Source organism: Maylandia zebra, linkage group LG7 (genome assembly GCF_041146795.1).
Source record: "Maylandia zebra isolate NMK-2024a linkage group LG7, Mzebra_GT3a, whole genome shotgun sequence".
NCBI classification, from domain to species: domain Eukaryota; kingdom Metazoa; phylum Chordata; class Actinopteri; order Cichliformes; family Cichlidae; genus Maylandia; species Maylandia zebra.
In genome coordinates this window covers 19,616,724-19,634,749 of record NC_135173.1, presented here as the reverse complement: position 1 = coordinate 19,634,749, position 18,026 = coordinate 19,616,724, and the positions used below count along the sequence as shown (strand labels likewise).

At 38.2% G+C, this 18,026-nt stretch overlaps 1 protein-coding gene across 3 annotated transcripts; it reads left to right on the top strand.

The window, feature by feature from the left end:
- Positions 1-401: 401 nt before the first annotated feature.
- Positions 402-17,995, top strand: parvb (parvin, beta). Of its 3 annotated transcripts, none has more exons than XM_004563799.5 (13): positions 402-569; positions 6,817-6,906; positions 7,338-7,408; positions 7,545-7,647; positions 10,660-10,800; positions 11,292-11,407; positions 11,932-11,990; positions 12,131-12,150; positions 14,397-14,458; positions 14,564-14,632; positions 14,823-14,924; positions 15,010-15,082; positions 17,167-17,995. In XM_004563799.5, the coding sequence occupies exons 1-13, from the start codon at positions 455-457 to the stop codon at positions 17,241-17,243; spliced, it is 1,098 nt and encodes a 365-aa protein (XP_004563856.1). In that variant the 5' UTR covers positions 402-454; the 3' UTR covers positions 17,244-17,995. The 3 variants fall into 3 exon arrangements, with proteins under 3 accessions (XP_004563856.1, XP_004563858.2, XP_004563857.1); XM_004563801.3 differs by lacking the exon at positions 402-569 and adding an exon at positions 3,301-3,331; XM_004563800.6 differs by lacking the exon at positions 402-569 and adding an exon at positions 5,080-5,274.
- Positions 17,996-18,026: the final 31 nt, after the last annotated feature.

Genomic DNA, 18,026 nt, shown 5'->3' with positions numbered 1-18,026 from the left:
ATGTGTAAATCTGGAAACAGTTTTAGGTTTCCAATTTTCACTCCTGTGCAATGATACGATCACCACAAAATGAATAATTCGTTATATTGAGATAGGTAAAAAGAGTAATTTATTGGTTAACTCCAACGGCTTGGTACGGACGTTTTTTGGGGGGAGGCTATCTGTTGTGCCCCCCTCAAACCCATGGGATGACGCACACGTTGCTTCCCAATCCGACCTGCGGGTGGCGCTGTTGGAGAGCCGGCGAAGCAATGAAGGTTTTACTCACACGTGAATCAGTGGTTTGTGTAGATGCCCACCAACCGCCGCTCCTGCTGTTGTTTGCCTGTCTGTTGTCACTGTGATTGGACCGTTTTTCCTGTGCCTGAACGCAGCACAGGGAGGAGTGAGCCTTATTAACGGAGCACTGTGAGAGGGAGAGAGAGGGAGCTTAGGTACACAGAGACACACAAACATGTCCGGGGCTCCGACCGTGTCTACGAACCCTCAGACCGCAAAAATGAAAAAGGACGAGTCCTTTCTCGGGAAATTAGGAGGAACCCTGGTGCGGAAGAAAAAGTCCAAAGAAGGTGGGCCATTCGAAGTTTTGTTTTTCTTATTTTTGTTTTACATGATGGAAGATCCCCATTTTTCTTTTTCCTGCTCGTGTTTCTGTCCATGGTGCTGCAGTCTGCGCTATGGAAATATTCTCCCGTGGGCATCACTCGCAGCTGATTCACTGACTGTTCGCATGACTTCTAACAAGAGGTGTTCAGTGTTGCTTTATCCCGACTCGTGCTTCTTGTTCCCCTTGTTTATTGTAGCCAGTTGATAAATTCACTGATTTTAAGTTTAAACTGTGTTATTGTAGTTCAGATACAGTTAAAGACGTATACACGAGTCAAGGAAACCCAATTTATTTGTGATGAAGAGTGACACAAAGCTTCGCAGCAAGTCCACGGGCTTGGCACATGAGGCAAGTACATATAAATAGATCGCACACTAGACCGGAATCCAGGTTTATGAAAATAAACATGAGTATCATTGCTATTCTAGCAGGATTAGTCACAATTATCAACTGTTTTGTGATCTCCCACAACAGTCCCTGTGAAATTTAACGCTTGTGTGTGCATTACAGTGTTTGTGCTTTCTATGTGTGCTCTCCAGCCATGTGTTTGTAATCTCCACTCAAGGGCGGTCGCCAGAAGGCACACGGAGGCATTTTAATGGGTTAGGAGTCCCATTTTAAAGGGTATTTAAGACCCTCAAACCACTTTAATTTGCTTAAATATGCATAAAATGAAGCACATGGTGTCACTGTAAATACACAGAAAATAGTTCACAAAATAATTCACAGAAAATAGATTACGCGTTAGATCTTCAGTAAATTGTTTTATTTATTACTTGTCAAGACATTTGATTAAGGAAGTCAGACTTGAATTTTGAAATGAAATTATGCCAAACTTTTTTTTAGAGAATTTGGCTATATTCCATTCAACACAGTGCAAATGGCTTGTAACTGAAAAACTAAAATGTACAAAAATGGTCCCAGGGCTCAGGAAGGGTTAAGCAAAAATGTCCAAAACCTATGTAGATCTGTTGTCTTCAATCAGATTCATGCGATTTTAGATGGAACACGTTTGCATTTTTGTGTCTGGTTAGACACTTTCTGCATCTTTCTTTATAACTCCCGTCCTAATAGTGGAGTAACTATTAGTTACAGTCTCAATGTACTGTATTTCATTGCTTACTTTTCACAACGAATAAAACGGTAAGTTTTAAGGAGGTTAAAAAAGAAAAAAGAAATGTGCTGATGACTACTGAGGGAGTTAATTAGATGATAACTGAGAGGTGGAGTTCTGTGAATTACAGTAATAGTCCTGCTGGTTGAACTTGAGGTTAAAGCTTCAGCATATTCTGCTTCAGTGAGCTAGATTTGCTGTCCATCAGTATAACTTGCACAACCAAGCAATCATTTCTCACAAGTAATTTATATATTACTTTGTTTTTGGTTTTCAGAGTCATACTGCTCAGATTTCATGGTTGCTGTGCCATTCCTGATTTTTAGCATCCATAGGAGATTGGTAAAGAGTAAAGAGAAAGCTGCAAAGCAATGTGACAGTTAACTTATAAAAGCTCCAGAACCTCACATTAATTTCACCAACACGCAGCTCTCATTGCTACATGTGATGACTCTTTCAGATGTGGACAGCCAATCCAATAAGCCACAGAACCAGTGCCTGCAGTTCTTGCAGCTTGTGAGAGCGCAGTGCCCCTGTGTGGTCAGTGGCTATTAAAGCTCACATAAAACGCAGTTCTGTGCAAGGGAGGCAGTCATAGTGACGTTTGAAGGGAATATCAGTATAACAAAAGAAAGGCATGTGAAGTTTGTGTTGCTAATGGAGCGCAGTGTGTAACTGGGGCTTCTGTTACTTGGGGGTGTGACGCTTTATCTCCCTTAAAGAAAACGCCCAGCAGACTAGTTGTTGCTGGAAAAATGCTTCACTTCTGATGAATAATTAGCGATGGGAGTTTGCACTCCTCAGCACCGCTTCCTCTTACTCAATTAAAAGATGTTGCTTAAGGCGATGTAATGCAACGTGTACTGTAAATAAAAAAAATTGGGGGGAAAAACAGAGAGAGAGAGAGAGAGATGGTGCTTCTATAACACAATATAAAGTTGTTGTTGTTGTTGTTTTAAATTTTGATGGGAGTGGTCTGTTCCAGGATCAGATTTAGCTGCATGAAAATGTGTATTTAAATGTGTACCATTGAACTCATTGGCGCACATATAAATACATTTATATTTGTAGCAACATGCTAAATGACTGTGTTTTTAGGGAAGTGCACTACATTTTATTTGCAGTAAGCTCCATGCGTTTTAGTTTTACAGTTCATGGTTTTAAAGATTTCCATTTGAGTTATCCCAATCAGGTAAAAATTGCATTGTAAGCCTCAACCTATCCTTAACCTCAAACAGGTCACTGTGGATGTATTTAAGAGCTAAATACTATGCTTTGCACCACCATCACCAAAGCACCAATTTAGGGAATGTTATTGTGGAATAATGGAAGTCCTTCCCTTCAAAAGAGTTTAGATACTTGAAGAATCAATCCCGGGGTGTTGTATGTGGATAGTTAATATTGGCTCATAGTCCTGCATTTCTGGAGCTGGTCTCACACAGAACAAGTGTGTCTTTATTCCTTGATAAGCTGACAGGAAGTCTGTTTTTCACTGACAAGGCTACTTCCTTTTGTCAGCATAAGGCATGTTGTAACAATGATAGTTAAGTGAATAGGGAATGAGAAGACTGTGTCACATCCTTGTTGTCGTAGGATGGATGCTGACAACAGTAAGTGATCAGTGTTTCTTACCAATGTGTTTCAATTTTCTTTATTTCCTCTTTTTTTAATTTTTAAAAAGCACATTTTTTATAACGTATATTTATATATTTTTAAAGTACAGCTTATACAAAACTGCTAAACACAGAATATATTTAGCATAATGTTGATTTGCTTTTAGAAATATCATTATATTTGCTATTTAAAAGTTTAGCTTCCACAAAATGTATTTTATGTTTCAAGCAGTTGTGCAAGTACTTGATCAGGGTGGCTCGTTCCTGTAGATCCTGTTGCATAAAGACTTGAAGGATACAGCAAAAAAAAAAAAAAGTGTATTTATAAGTTTCTTAATAGGAGCTTTTGCAAAATGTCGTTCAACAGTGCACAGTTAGTACCAACATGGGGATTGTTAAAGTAATTCAAGCACTACAGTACTCATTGGAGAGTGCTGAAAATGTCATTTTCTTCTATAAAAGTGGCTCGTTAATATTGTCTCATATGCTACATTCACTAAGAGTTGGCAGATGTATGCTTCTGCTAATATGTTGTTCCTGAAAAAATTATCCTGGATTAAATAGCTTTGGACTTCCTTTTACCTTTTGACCTTTTCTTTAATTAGAAAAAGAACACGCTAACATCCTTATAGCAGGAGAGAAAATTAACAGAACAGCTCAGGAGGAGCAAGAAGAGGTATATGCAAGTGTAGACAGAGTAAATACAAGTAAATAAAACGTGTAGTTTATTGAGCTAAATAGTTGAAATTGTCATCTTTAATATCCATAGAAAGAAGCCGCTGAAGCGAGCTCAGTGTGATCTCCTTGCTGCTGTTGCTCACTGGTGCCTGTGCTGTTGTAAATAACCAGAGCTATATTTAAGGCCCAGTCTGTCCTCTCCATACTGCCGCATTATTTATATCTTTCCCCTGTGAGTCAGTAGAACTCCACCCCCCCTCAGGGAGTTGTGGAGCCACACAAGTCGATTTCAGTCTGCTTTACGCTGTTATTTTTGATGGAGGCTGGTTATCCATATGACAGCTTTTTGTTTTCTTTTAATTTAAAGCAAAAGAAATTTCACCATGTGCTTCTGCTGATTTGAGTGATCACTGTTCCCTGTTTGCATGGCGGTTTGCAGTATAGCAGATTTTTTTCTCGAATACGTCCAGTGAAGCTGGCGTAAGATAAACGTTCTTGACTGCAGGCTTTGTTTGTATTGAATTAGTGTACTGTTAACAGACAGTCACTGCCTGATTGATAATCTCCTACATTACAACAGGCTCCGAATGAGCCTGAGAATCGAGCCCTGAAACCAGTGTACTAGTTCTTATGCTGTTGTGAAAAGATTAGACTGTAACTAGTAACCTTTAGTTACTGACCAGTAGACAAAACATTTTAGAAAATGCTCTTTTAAGTGTTTAAACACTATGCTGCAGTTATAATACAGGTTGCACATTACAGTAAATTAGTGATTGTAATACCTCATCGGTCATCCTTTGTCTTTGTCCATGGTTTAATATCCCAGTGGCAGCCAGTGTGTCGGGATGATGTGGTGGGTTTAGGTCCACTGTGGTGTCTTTTTTTCTGTTCCACACACACCACACACACACACACACACACACACACACACACACACACACACACACACACACACACACACACACGGACATTACGTTCAGCCTCTCCTGTAACTGGACCGCATAGGTGGGGTGGAGGGTTGTGACAGAAATACACGTGATGACGCCCCTGACGCTCAGCTGCACCGACTGCAATTCACACACACACACACACACACACACTCTCACACACAAACACACACTTATATACACAATTGCTGCGCACACATACACTCCTGATTTTTCTACCTTCCCTCACTGCCATTCGGACCAAATCGGTTGATTTCTTGATTTGTTGTGAGGACATGGCGGGCCTCCTGTGTGGGACCAAGAGGAAGCAACAAGGTAATGTGAATTTCATGCTGGAGTTTAGGGAAGCTGGATGTGGGAAAGGGGAACCAGAACCTGTTACCTTAGTGCAGTGTTGGTTTAAATGCAGCAGCGTGCTGTTTCGGTTGTTACAAGTATTTTTACTTTTCTGTATAGATCTGCTGCAGTAATTGAGTTATCTTTAATAATCTGACCATTTTAAACAGAGATTTTCTTTTTTTGGTGTGACTGTAAAGCAACTAAGCTGTACCCAAAAGCAGCAGCAATGGAGCCAGAGGGACACGAAAGGAGGAAGTAGCACAATTATGATAAAATGCAGCAAAGCAGTTCTGTAATTACAAAGCAAACTGCTGATCTGCAGAGAGATTCAGCCTTTTATCCAGTTATCGGCTCTTGTGAGAAGGCTGAATCAGATAATAAAGCTGCAAGGACCCTTCCTCCTGGGCTAATTGTGTTTATCCTCCCTTCACTCATGCTTTGAAGTTATCATTTTGTTCAGATTGTAGCACGCTGCTGCACATTTTGTTTAATTTTATTCTCAATTTGAGAAATTTGTCCAATGCTTCTAATATGAAAACCTTAAAGGGCAGACAGGTTTTTTTTGTTCTCATGTTTTCCTCAGCCATCCTGAGCTGCTTTATAAACAGTGAGTCGGTGAGGTGACAGATTTGAGACCACTGATTGTGGTCCTGCCTTTTGCGTGGTTTAGAAAGTGAAATTGCAGAAAGATAAAAGGCAATGTGGCCATTAGGGCTAAAAAGCCTTTAAATCCCTGGAGAATCACAGTAGCCGGGAGTGAAAGCATCTTAGAAGAAATTGATTTTATTAAAAGCTAGACTCAAAGTGTGTGTTATTTCTAAGTGTTGGAGTCCCTGCTTGTTTTAATTAGCTGGAGTGATCAATTTTCCCCAACCCAATTTAAAAAAACAAAAAACGCAACAGCTTACTCTAAAATTAAGATGTAAAGTAGGGGTTCTAGCTTTTTCCTAATGAATAAAAGTACAAAGAGTAAAAATGAGAAAGTTACAGATGTGTGACACCTGTGCCACCAGCTCCAAGTCAAATCAATTTCAATATTTGAAACCAAGAAAACGTCCTGTGCATGCAATTCTTTCAAAGCTTCTTACGAAACGGCGAGGATAAGATTGAAGGAATAGTCTGTCTGTAAATTCATATATTGTTCTTTCATCAAATCTCAAACTGTCAAAAAAAAAATCTAATGTTTAAAAGTGATAAGTCAAAACTGTGTGGAAGTGAAACTATTGCCTAGACGACTGAACAGATCATTAGAGGGGCGGAGCACACCCAGCAAATAGAGACCAAACTGGCACCACGCTTTCCCCATGAATTTTTGTGGTGATCCAGGATTACTGGGTTACTACTTACCAGTAACCCTGACAAGTGTTTGCTTTCTGCTCTCTCATTCGCTCCTCCTTTTCTTTCTCTCCCAGAGTCTTTGCACGTCTCATTGTCTGTCGGTCTACCTTCTGTACTGTCTGTTTGCCAGAACGTTTTACAGGTTTTACAGTTTTTTGTGTGTTGTTCTTTTTCAATAAGTGAGTGATCTCCATGAGGAGGGAAAGAATGCCATCAATGCCCCCTTGCTTCCCTCAGGCACAGACATCCATCCAGAAGATACACTGCTGGGTATGTACATAATAACCACATGCAATCACCGCTAATAATATAATATATGACGTAACCTTTATTTGTGTTCATTTCGGACTTAATCTTACTTCAGTGCAAAAACAAAATGCTGTTTTTGCTGCTGGGTGTCAGAGGTTACTGGGGTTACAAACCATAATATGAATATGTTGACACATGTTGACTAATGGGGAGTTTGACAGTGAAGCAGCAGGAAATGAAAGTGGGTGGAGTGGAAACGCCTTTGTCTTCACTGTGAATCACTGTTGACAGGAGTGTGAGGGTGAACACTGTATATTCAATTTTTGTGGCTTGAAGTTTGTACTTGTGTGAGACATTATTATGCCTACAATTGAAAAGCTGTTAAAACATTTAAAGTTGGAAAGAAGAAAAATTATATATGCTAGTATAAACAATTATTTTGTTTTCCACAGAGGAAAATGCTGAGAGGATCATGTTGGACCCAACATCAAGGGAAAATCCTAAATTTAAAGATCTCTTAAAGGTAGATTTGGTTTAACCTTCTGTGCATAAGCATCTCTGCATTGATTCAGTGCGATCAGAACAATGACAAAATCATGCGAGAAGAACAAGAGTACAGAAACTGTTCAAAGTTCGATTGTATTCTGATGTGCATCCAGGTCCTGATCGACTGGATCAACAGTGAGTTGGAGGAAGAGAGGATCATAGTCAAGGACCTAGAGGAGGACTGTTATGATGGACAAGTACTCCAGAAGTTATTTGGTGAGAGTGATTCCTCTCAAAATCACTGATCATGATTTACAATATTTGCAGTTTTAGAAAATATCAAATAAATGCGCTCTGTCAGCACTGAGTGTATTGAAAATGCAAAGTTTAATCATAAACTTTCATCTAACATCAAACTTACAACAGCACAACATTAATGCTAGAACTAGCTGCACTAACACAAACAAAATATATCACAATTATGGATGGTGTAATTGGCTGGTTGTTGCAATCTGTTGCTTTAGTTAAACTATGCATTTTCAATAAACCAAACATTGGTTATATTCGAGAGTTTCCTATTGCATGATGATTTCTTATTGAAGTAGTACTGCAGTGTTATCTTCTAATGGTGACAGTATAAATTTGGGGCAACTGCTAATGTGATTTAGCGCTATATAAATAAAATTGAATTGAATTAAAAAAAACAGCTGAATTAATACCCACTAAAGTTATATTATCCTGGTTGAGCATTGAGCATGAATGTTGTTCAGTTCAGTTCAATTTAATTTAATTTAATTTAATTTAATTTAATTTAATTTAATTTAATTTAATTTAATTTAATTTAATTTATACAGCACCAACTCACAACAACAGTTGCCTTAAGGTGCTTTTTATTGCAATGTAAAGACTCTACAATAATACAGAGAAAAACAAAGAAAACCCCAACAGCTCACTATGAGCAAGCATTTTGGCGACAATGGCAAAGAAAAACTCCCTTTTAAGAGGAAGACAGCTCTCCCAGAAACAGGCTGAGGAGGGGCAGCTGTCTCCTGCCACTGGTTGGAGGTGAGGGGAGGAAGACAGGACAAAGACACACTGTGGAAGACAGATTACTAACAACTGATGATTAAAGTGTAGTAACTAGTGTGTAAAGATATTGTGGGTGAGAGAGGGGGAAAAAAGATGAGTGAAGAAGAAACATTCAGTGCATCATGGGAAGTCCCCAGCAACCGTGGCCTAATTCAGGGAGCATTCATCATCACCTCATTCAGACCTAACTATAAGCTTTATCAAAAAGGAAAGTTTTAAAGCCTAATCTTAAAAGTAGAAAGGATGTCTGTCTCCTGTATCCAAACTAGGAGCTGGTTCCACAAAAGAGGGGCCTGCCGGCTGAAGGCTCTGCCTCCTATTCTACACTTAAATACTCTAGGAACTACAAGTACGCCTGCAGGCTATGAACAAAGTCTCCTATTGGGGTGAAATGATACCCTGTGGTCTTTAAGATAAGATGGGGTCTGATTATTTTTATGTTGTTATTATGTGATGAGAAGTATCATAAATTCAATTCAGGATTCTGCTTGTAGAAACATTTTTGTGAACACTTTATAAACATTAACATCTCTAGAGTTACACTATAGTAAAATACATGTTTAATATACTGTGTTAACAACATAAACATTCCTTTGTTGCCTGAAATGTGTCTTCTTCATTGTGCTGCAGTGTCTAGTAAGGTCTTTGGATCCCCCCTTGTGACTGGATTCTGTCATTACAGTATAAAACTGTTAAACACTAACAAATCAGCATTTCAACTAATTGTATAACAGTTACAATATCTATCTATCTATCTATCTATCTATCTATCTATCTATCTATCTATCTATCTATCTATCTATCTATCTATCTATCTATCTATCTATCTGGGGTGCAATGATACACAAAATTCACGGTTCGGTTTGATACTTTGGTGTCACGGTTCGATATTTTTTTCGATACAAAAAAATGTTCATGCCTTTTTAATTTGTCATTTATTAAAATTATAAATATATATTTTAACTGAAAAGTACAGTTTTTAAATTTAATGTTGCTGAAACAACAAAGTAATAAAAAATAAATCTATCTGATTGAGGAATCACTCATCTTTGGAAAAGAGAGTTTATTACAGAGAAATGTCTCTTTCCAAAATAAAAGCTATACTATCCGCTTCTTCTGGGCTATATTCTCAGCAGCATATTAAACATATCAGGTCCCCATAAGGAGAATCATGTGCTAACGGCTGTCTAAATGACTCGGGTAAAGTTTGTAGCATGCGTGCTTGTTGTTTTTGTCTGCTTCCACTTGTCTTTGCACTAGGATGCTATCGGAGTAAATGTGCAGTCATATTCGTTGTGTTCCCACTAGTGCTGTCAGCGTTAATCTGAAATGACGTTAACGGCACAACACGGAAAATCTCGGTTAACGAGCTATAGCGAATCGCCCGTGCGTGGGGCTGGACGGCCAACACGTTAACGAGCTAACTGTGCTAACGCAGTAGTTCTCACTAATGTAACTGAGCATTGCGTGGCACATCCGACATATTGTTTTACTTTTGTCCATGACAGTTACCTTCAGGGTCATGCTTCACATGAAGACCAAAATAGTTCCAAAGGCCAGATCTGAATGAGGGTGGGGGAGGTTCAATTTGCCACGTTGCCACGAGCTTAACTTCTGTCTCGCTAGCTTGCGCTCAGTGGATCTGCACTCGACAGTGCAGCCTAGGCGGAGTAGTCGAACGCAGATCCACTGAGCGCTCAACACAGACAGCATCGTCAGAAGAAAAGTTGATAAAATAAATTAAAAATTTTGTATTGTTCGATACATATGCGTACCGAACCGAAAGCACTGTATCGAACGGTTCAATATCGATACGAGTATTGTTGCACCCCTACTACCTACTATCTATCTATCTAGATAGAAGCAGTTTATACAAAATGCATACATAATTGCATATGTTCCTGAAGTGTTAAGAACAACAGTTAAAATGCACAGCAAGAAAATATTTTCTGTGAATTTTGATGTGTGATTTCTTGCATTTAGTTTTCACGCTCCTTTCTCACTTTGGTTCTTTGTGAAAATTTAGCCTCACAGAGTTAGTCTGCATTTATAGATCCACATTGTTGTCTGCAAAGGATATTTCTGTCTATTTATTTCATTTTTTTTTAACTAGACCTAATCTGTTAGCTTCTAATTTTTCGATGCTTTCTTACTTTTCTCTATGTGGTAAAACACAACTTTTTCCTGTTTTTGCGACAGAAAAGTTGTCAGGCAGAAAGCTGAACGTGGCGGAGGTGACGCAGTCAGAAATTGGCCAGAAACAGAAGCTTCAGACGGTGTTAGAAGCTGTCAACGATGTGCTGAGGCCTCATGGCTGGACCGTTGAGTGGAGTGTAGACTGTGAGTTTTTGTGCTGACTTCAGTGATATGCATGAATTACAGAACTCTTAAGGAACATAGAAAACATCTGAAGCATTAGAGGTTGATATATTTGGAATTTTCATCATCTTTCATCAGATGTTTACTTCCTAACAAAAATCTTTCAACTGCATCCATCCTAAGATATGATAATCACCATGAGTCATCATCATCATTAGGATTTTATTCTCAGACTTTGAAAGGCTTCTGTCAGAGCCACAGAAAAGATTGTAAAATCTGAATAATACTCCCCCTCACAAGAGACAATATGTGAGTCCATCAGCACTTTTAGTTTGTGTTGTTAACAATGACTTTACTACACCAAGTCGTGCTTTATCCTTTGTCAGCTGCAGGTTTTCGGTGTTTCTTTTTGAAAAGTGGTGTTTTTTCAAAAGTTTCAAAAATTGTTTACATTTTTATGTGAACTCGCTCTTTGAAAGAGGGTTTAATCTTCACTTTATTTATTTTTACAGCTATCCACTCAAAGAACCTGGTGGCTATCATCTATCTTTTGGTGGCTCTCGCTATGCACTTCCAGGCCCCAATCAGGCTGCCCGAGCACGTCTCCGTACAGGTGGTGGTGGTCAAGGTAAAGTCTCCCATCAGTTTCCCTACATCTGTGTCCCTCCCTGAGCCTGGTTTCTTCCTGTTAAAAGGGAGTTTTTCCTTCCCTCTGTTGCCAAGTGCTTGCTAATGGGGTTCTTTTTCTCTTTGTATTATTGTAGGGTCTTTATGTTACAGTATAAAGCATCTGGAGGTGGCCATTGTGATTTGGTGCTATATAAATAAAATTGAATTACACTAAATTGAGTTACAACCAAAATAAGAGAAAATGGAAACAAGTAGAGATTTGTTTTAAAAATCACAAATAAATCATTAGAAATTGTTTTGATGGTATCTTACATCAACTAAAGAGCTGTGTAAAAACACAAATAGCCAAGACCAATCCAAAATATGATACAATGAGGCATGTGACAGCTGTTTCTATCTCTCTTCATCTTTCTGTCTTTTTTTTTTTACTGCCCATGTGATTATCATAATGGTGTATCATCAAATGTATTTATTCTCTCATGTAATAATGTAATCAGTAGAATTTATCGCATGTCTGTGCAGAAACGAGAAGGCATCCTACAGACAGCTCTAATGACCAAGGAGCTGACGAGCACCACAGAGTAAGAGCTGATTCTTAGTAGTTATGCTTCTAAGTATTACTAGCATCTGATGCATTGCATCATAACTGGAGGCTAGAAAACGAGGTGCACAGAGAAAAAGAATTGTTGTTGATATTTTCTTCTCATTTTTTGTTTTTCAGAATGATGATGGGAAGATTTGGTGAGCTTCTGAACACATCTCTTTAACACTGTGGAAATACTGAACTTCATTTATTTAGCATTTATTATTTTTGTTAAAACAATCATTATCTTGGGAAAATGTTCAATTATTTTTATAAATGAAATATTAATAGCTCAGTAAAGACTTAGCCTGGCTCCAGCCTTTACCTCAGAGGTGGGGAACTCCAGGTCTCAAGGGCTGGTGTCCTGCAGGTTTTAGATATCACCCTGGGTCAGCACACCTGAATCAAATGACTAGTTCATTACCAGGCCTCTGGAGAACTTCAAGACATGCCGATGAGGTAATTTAGCCATTTAAATCAGCTGTGTTGGATCAAGGACACATCTAAAACCTGCAGGAAACCGTCCCTTTAGGCCTGGAGTTCTCCCACCCCTGCTTTACCTAATGGAAATCATACTATATGAGAGTCATAAACAAGCACGTTTTAGTTTGCTTTCAAGGAGGCAGGCTTATATTTTTTTGAAAGTGGTCTTGAGTAATAGTTCTCCAGGTTTTCTGGATGTCTTTCAAGGTTTTTCTTTGGACACTGGCTGCTGTTTCACTCATTTGTAGTCCAGACGTAACCAGTTTGAGGTCGCTGTAGATCAGCAGGTAGAGCAGGTCCTCTACTAATTAGAAGGTTAGTGGTTTGAGTCTGCATGCCAAATATCCTTAGGCAAAATACTAACCCCAAGTTGCTCTCTGATGCATCCATCAGTGTGTTAGATGAAAAGCACCTAGACATAGAAAAAAGGTCTTGAGTGAATGAGGCATGTTGTATAGAGTTCAGATATAGTAACAAACGCTATATAGGAACCAGTCCTTTTACCAATTTCAGAGGAATGTATTTGTTCTTTTTAGTGAATAAAAAGCAAGTACATTAGTTAATATTAGTTGTTTAAGACAAACAGATGAATCATTCAAGTTTTTTTTAAAAAGGCACCTAACTAAGGGATGAGCTAGTGGTGTGTCTACACATATCAGACAACTCAGCAAAGAAACTATTTTAAATTTTATCTTTAGGGAAATTTTTGCTAGCAGCCTGTTACATAAACACATAATACAAAATAATATTCTTGGACCAACAATGTGTTTCCAAAAGAGCCATTAATTGAAAACATGACATATCTGAAGTTTAAAAAAAAACTGTTCAGAAACTGGAAACGAGGAGGACAAGAGGAGAAATGACAGGCCTAAAAATGATCTACAGGAGATAAACATGACTGAAAGTCATTTCCTTTAGAAATGGCAAAAATCCAGCAAAGACCTTAGCGATGCATCTGGACTTTCAGTTGATCCATCTGCTGTTCACTGAAGCCTTCTAAAATGGTCTGAAACGGAGGGGTGGCTGTCAAGAAGCCATTCTTCAAGAAGCGAAACAGAGATAAAAGGCTGAGGTGTGCCAGATGACACAACTACTGGACTGAAAATCAGAGGATATGGGTCTTATGGAGTGATCATTTCAAATATCTAATTTTTGGTTCAGATTATCATCACTATATGCGGAGGAAGTAAGGAGAGAGGTAAAACAGTGAGTGTCTACAGACATGTGACAGTGGAACATCAGATTTTGATTCACAATGCGGTAGCATTTGTAAAGTTTCTGATTGGCAACAGCTTCATTTTCCAGCATGACAATAATCTCAAACACACTACCAGTGCAGTAAAAGCATAAAAAATAAAATAATAGATCGCTATTACTCATGGATTGGCCTCCTCAGAGCTTGGGCTGCAACACTCAACACAAGAACAGAACAAAAGGCAGCGAGTCAACATCCAAAGAGCTTTGAACGTCTTTCTAGAACCTGCAGAACTATTGCTGAAGAATAGTTAAAGAAATGACAAGAAAGCTGCGTAAGAGAGTTCAGGCAGTGATATCACCCAGTGATATCCCAAGCCTGTCCATAGGCTTGGGATTATAGATCTGGGCTTAGAGCTTAGATTATCATTGATGATGAGTTCGGCCTTATGTTAATCACAGTAGAATAGGTCAAAACATGACAGTAATAAGTTTTAAGTAAAAATTAAACAAAGAAGACTCTTAATAGCAAAAGACAGACAGGCAACAGACCTTTTGACACCATATTCCAATCAGATCTCCTGATCTAAACCAATCAGCTAAGGTCTATACATAGAGGTGGGAGATTATAGTGGTATCTGTCTTCTTTTTGACATGGTTGACAATTCCTAAAATATGAAACCGTTTAAACACTTTTAACCGTGATGTTTTTTTCTCTTCGCCACAGAGAGAGATGCATTTGACACTTTGTTGGATCATGCACCTGACAAGCTTAACGTGGTAAAAACGGTAAAAAAAAAGGATACCTTTCCTTCCTACAATAATAATGTCTAGGACTTGCATGTGTTGGCAGTCATGTTGTAATACTTAATAATGATCTGAATGTGCTTCCAGTCACTCATCACCTTTGTGAACAAACACCTAAACAAGCTGAATCTGGAAGTTACTGAGCTGGAATCTCAGGTAAAAAGATTTCTGTAGAACCTTTGGCCCTTATTATCAAAGTCAAAGGACAATCTATGAATTTTTCATGCATGTTTTATCCTTGGTTCAGATTGTGATTTTCATATAATATAATATTTATTTGAGCAGAGTGTGCTTGTTTTTTATTTTAAAGAATGTGCAATATTCGTGTGTGTGTGTGTGTTTCCAGTTTGCTGATGGAGTTTACCTGATTTTACTGATGGGGCTGCTGGAAGACTATTTTGTCCCACTGTATAACTTCTTCCTCACGCCTGAGAGTTTTGAGCAGAAGGTGATTTCAGATTAAAAAGTCAAACTAGGATTTTTAGCAGGTGATGAAAGTCGCTTTTAACTGCCATTTTTATTTCCCCTCTAAGGTCCACAATGTGGCATTTGCCTTTGAGCTGATGCAGGAAGGAGGCCTAAAGAAACCCAAAGCCAGACCAGAAGGTATTTGTTGTTGTATTACATAATCGCATAATTTACAGGGTTAGTATTGTTGATCTGCTACAGCAGCAGTAATTTTAAAAGTTGTCCAGTAGGTGGAAACCTTGTCTTACACTCTAAAACTGGATAGCTGCTGCTGAGTTAGTTCAGCTCTAAGTTGCATTTTGTAGTCATATCCATATCTTTTATTAGAGATTAAAGGAAATTAAAATGAATTGAATAAGACTTTATTGCTTTATGACCAAAATATGACAAATGATTTCCTTAATTTGTCATATTTTAGTCTTTTGAAATCATTAAGGTCTGAATTTGGTTAAAAAACGTATTCATTATGTTATCTGATACAGCGGATTGATCACTTGAACAAAATTTAAGGTGAAGTCTTCCACTGAGCATTGCAACGGTTCCTTCTTTCCATTGTGTTGCCATGCAGAATTCCTCTTTGTGTTGAATTTAAATTTGACCAATAGTATTTTTTTTCTTGTTAATTTAGTTGCACAGCTTTTGCAGTCTTTGCAGCTGTAGCTGAAGAATTTCCCTTCAGTGATTAGTCAAGGTTTTTTTTAACTCCTGTTGTAAAGAAAAAAATCAATGAACAAATTCATGAATTAATGAAATGAATGAATAGCTATAGCAAGCCTGCATAGGCTTGTCGGATACTGCAAATTCACAAATACTGCATATACACCATACTCCACTTCATTAGATACACCTGTTCTGCTGCTTGTTAACTCAAATTGCCAATGACATGGCAACAACTGAGTGCATTTAGAAATGTAGACAACCAAGACAACCTGCTGAAGTTCAGTGGGGGGAAAGGGTGATTTAAGTGACTTTGAACGTAGCATGGTTGTTGGTGCCAGACAGGCTCATCTGAGTATTTCAGAAACTCCTGATCCCCTGTAATTTTCCCACACAAACATCTCTAGGGTTTATGCAGAATGGTCTGAAAAAAAAAAAAAGAAAGTACATTGCTGATGCCAGAGGTCAGAGGAAAATCTCCAGACTGCCTCGAGGTGATAGGAAGGCAACAAATTTGGGATAAACAGCATTAAAGCATAAATGCCACAGCTTCCCTGAGTGTTGTTGTTGAGCATGTCTATCACGTTATAACCAGTGTCTACCCTTCTTCTCACGAGTGCCTCTAGCAGGATAACGCACCATGTCACAAAGTTCAGATCATCTCAAAGTGACAATGAGTTCAGTGAACTCAAATGACCTCCACAGTCTCGATCTGTGCACCTTTGCAATGTGGTGGAACAGGTGACTGACATCATGGATGTGTAGCTGGCAAAACCTGAAGCAGCTGTGTGATGCTATCATGTCAATATGGACCAATCTCTGATCTCTGATGAATGTTCTGGCACTGCGTTGGATCTATGGCATTAATAATTAAGGCAGTTCTAAAGGCAAACGGGGTTCAACACAGTGCTAGCAAGGTGTACCTAATGAAGTGACAGGTTAATGTAGATATTGAAAGACACAGTTGAGCAAAAAAACCTTGATATCTGTGTTTAGAGGCATACCTTATTCAAGCATTTACTGCACTGCGCACAGCATGCAGTATAAATGCTCTGATCAGTGTAAAGGTTGTCGTTTCCACATCTGTGGGTTCATTGTAAACAAGAGAGGAGGCCCCAAACAGGGAAAGCTGAATGTTCAGTTTCTGTTAAGGCAGGCTAGTTTGGTAAATTCTAATAATCAAATAAGCTCTCATGTAGAACACGTGATGCTTGCAGAGAGAACAGAAAGTCCTTTTGTGCCTTTGAATCTCTTTGTAAGAAGTAATACATCATCTAAGGATAATTTGCAAAGTTTTGGGAGATATTTTAAGCACCATTTAGTTTCCAAAATTACAAATAACCTTTTGAGGGAAACAGTCTAACAGCAATGATAGAACTGGCTCCTTTTCATTTTAAATCTGATTTTATGGTAGCATAGCTATTTATTTTGTTCTTCAGTATTCCAGCCATCCAATTTTTCTTATTAAGATAATTATCAAACATGCCAAGACAAGGAAATCGTTTTCTTCCCCAAACCAGTTCGGGGACACCAGACTTCAATAATCTTTGCTTTTTCTTTTCTAGATGTCGTCAACCTGAACCTGAAGTCCACCCTCAGAGTCCTTTACAATCTATTCACCAACTACAAAACCTCTGCATGAGCTTTTCCTGTCTTTAACGCCTGGCATTACCCTGAACACTGCCCTGTGCCTGCACTGATATTATACATTACAGTCTGGACACTGTAGGAGACCAACTGGGACTGAAAGTCATCATTATGTGGGACTTAAAAAGCCCCAGGGGGTCTAGCCAGAAAAAAGGCTCTGAACGCTAGTATTTAATCTTCCCCAAATGTCAGTATTTATTTTTCCCTCCTCGAATGTTAACTGCAACCCAGGAAACTCTGCAACCTTTAGCCCTGCATTTGAATACATAGCAATCACGGGGAAATGTTAAAACTGGAAAACGTTTGTGTGTCATACTGAACTCATTACGCTCCGTCGTAGATTATTATAAAAAATTATAAAATGCTGTAATATATTATCAAGTGTCTTAGAATGCTTTTCATAAATATGAATGTAATCATTAGCTATTTTCTTTGAAAAAAATTTGATGAGTATATCGGAAATTTTCGTGTCCATAAAATCCAGAAAAATTACACATTTTCTGTTTAACCTTCACAAAAAAAGTTTTATGTAGAAAGTTTGGTCTGTGAGGTTTAGGAGAAAGGTTTCAAGTTGACAACATATTGTCATTTAAGGCTAAATATAGAACACCCTATAATAAAATACACCGAAACTGAGAAAATTACCTAAAAATGAAGAAAATACATCCATGGTGCCTTTGAATAACCTTTATTTAATCCATTATTTGTTCTTGTATAAAGTACAAATAAAAATTTGTCATTAAACAATACAGCATACTGTAATTATATATAAATTATA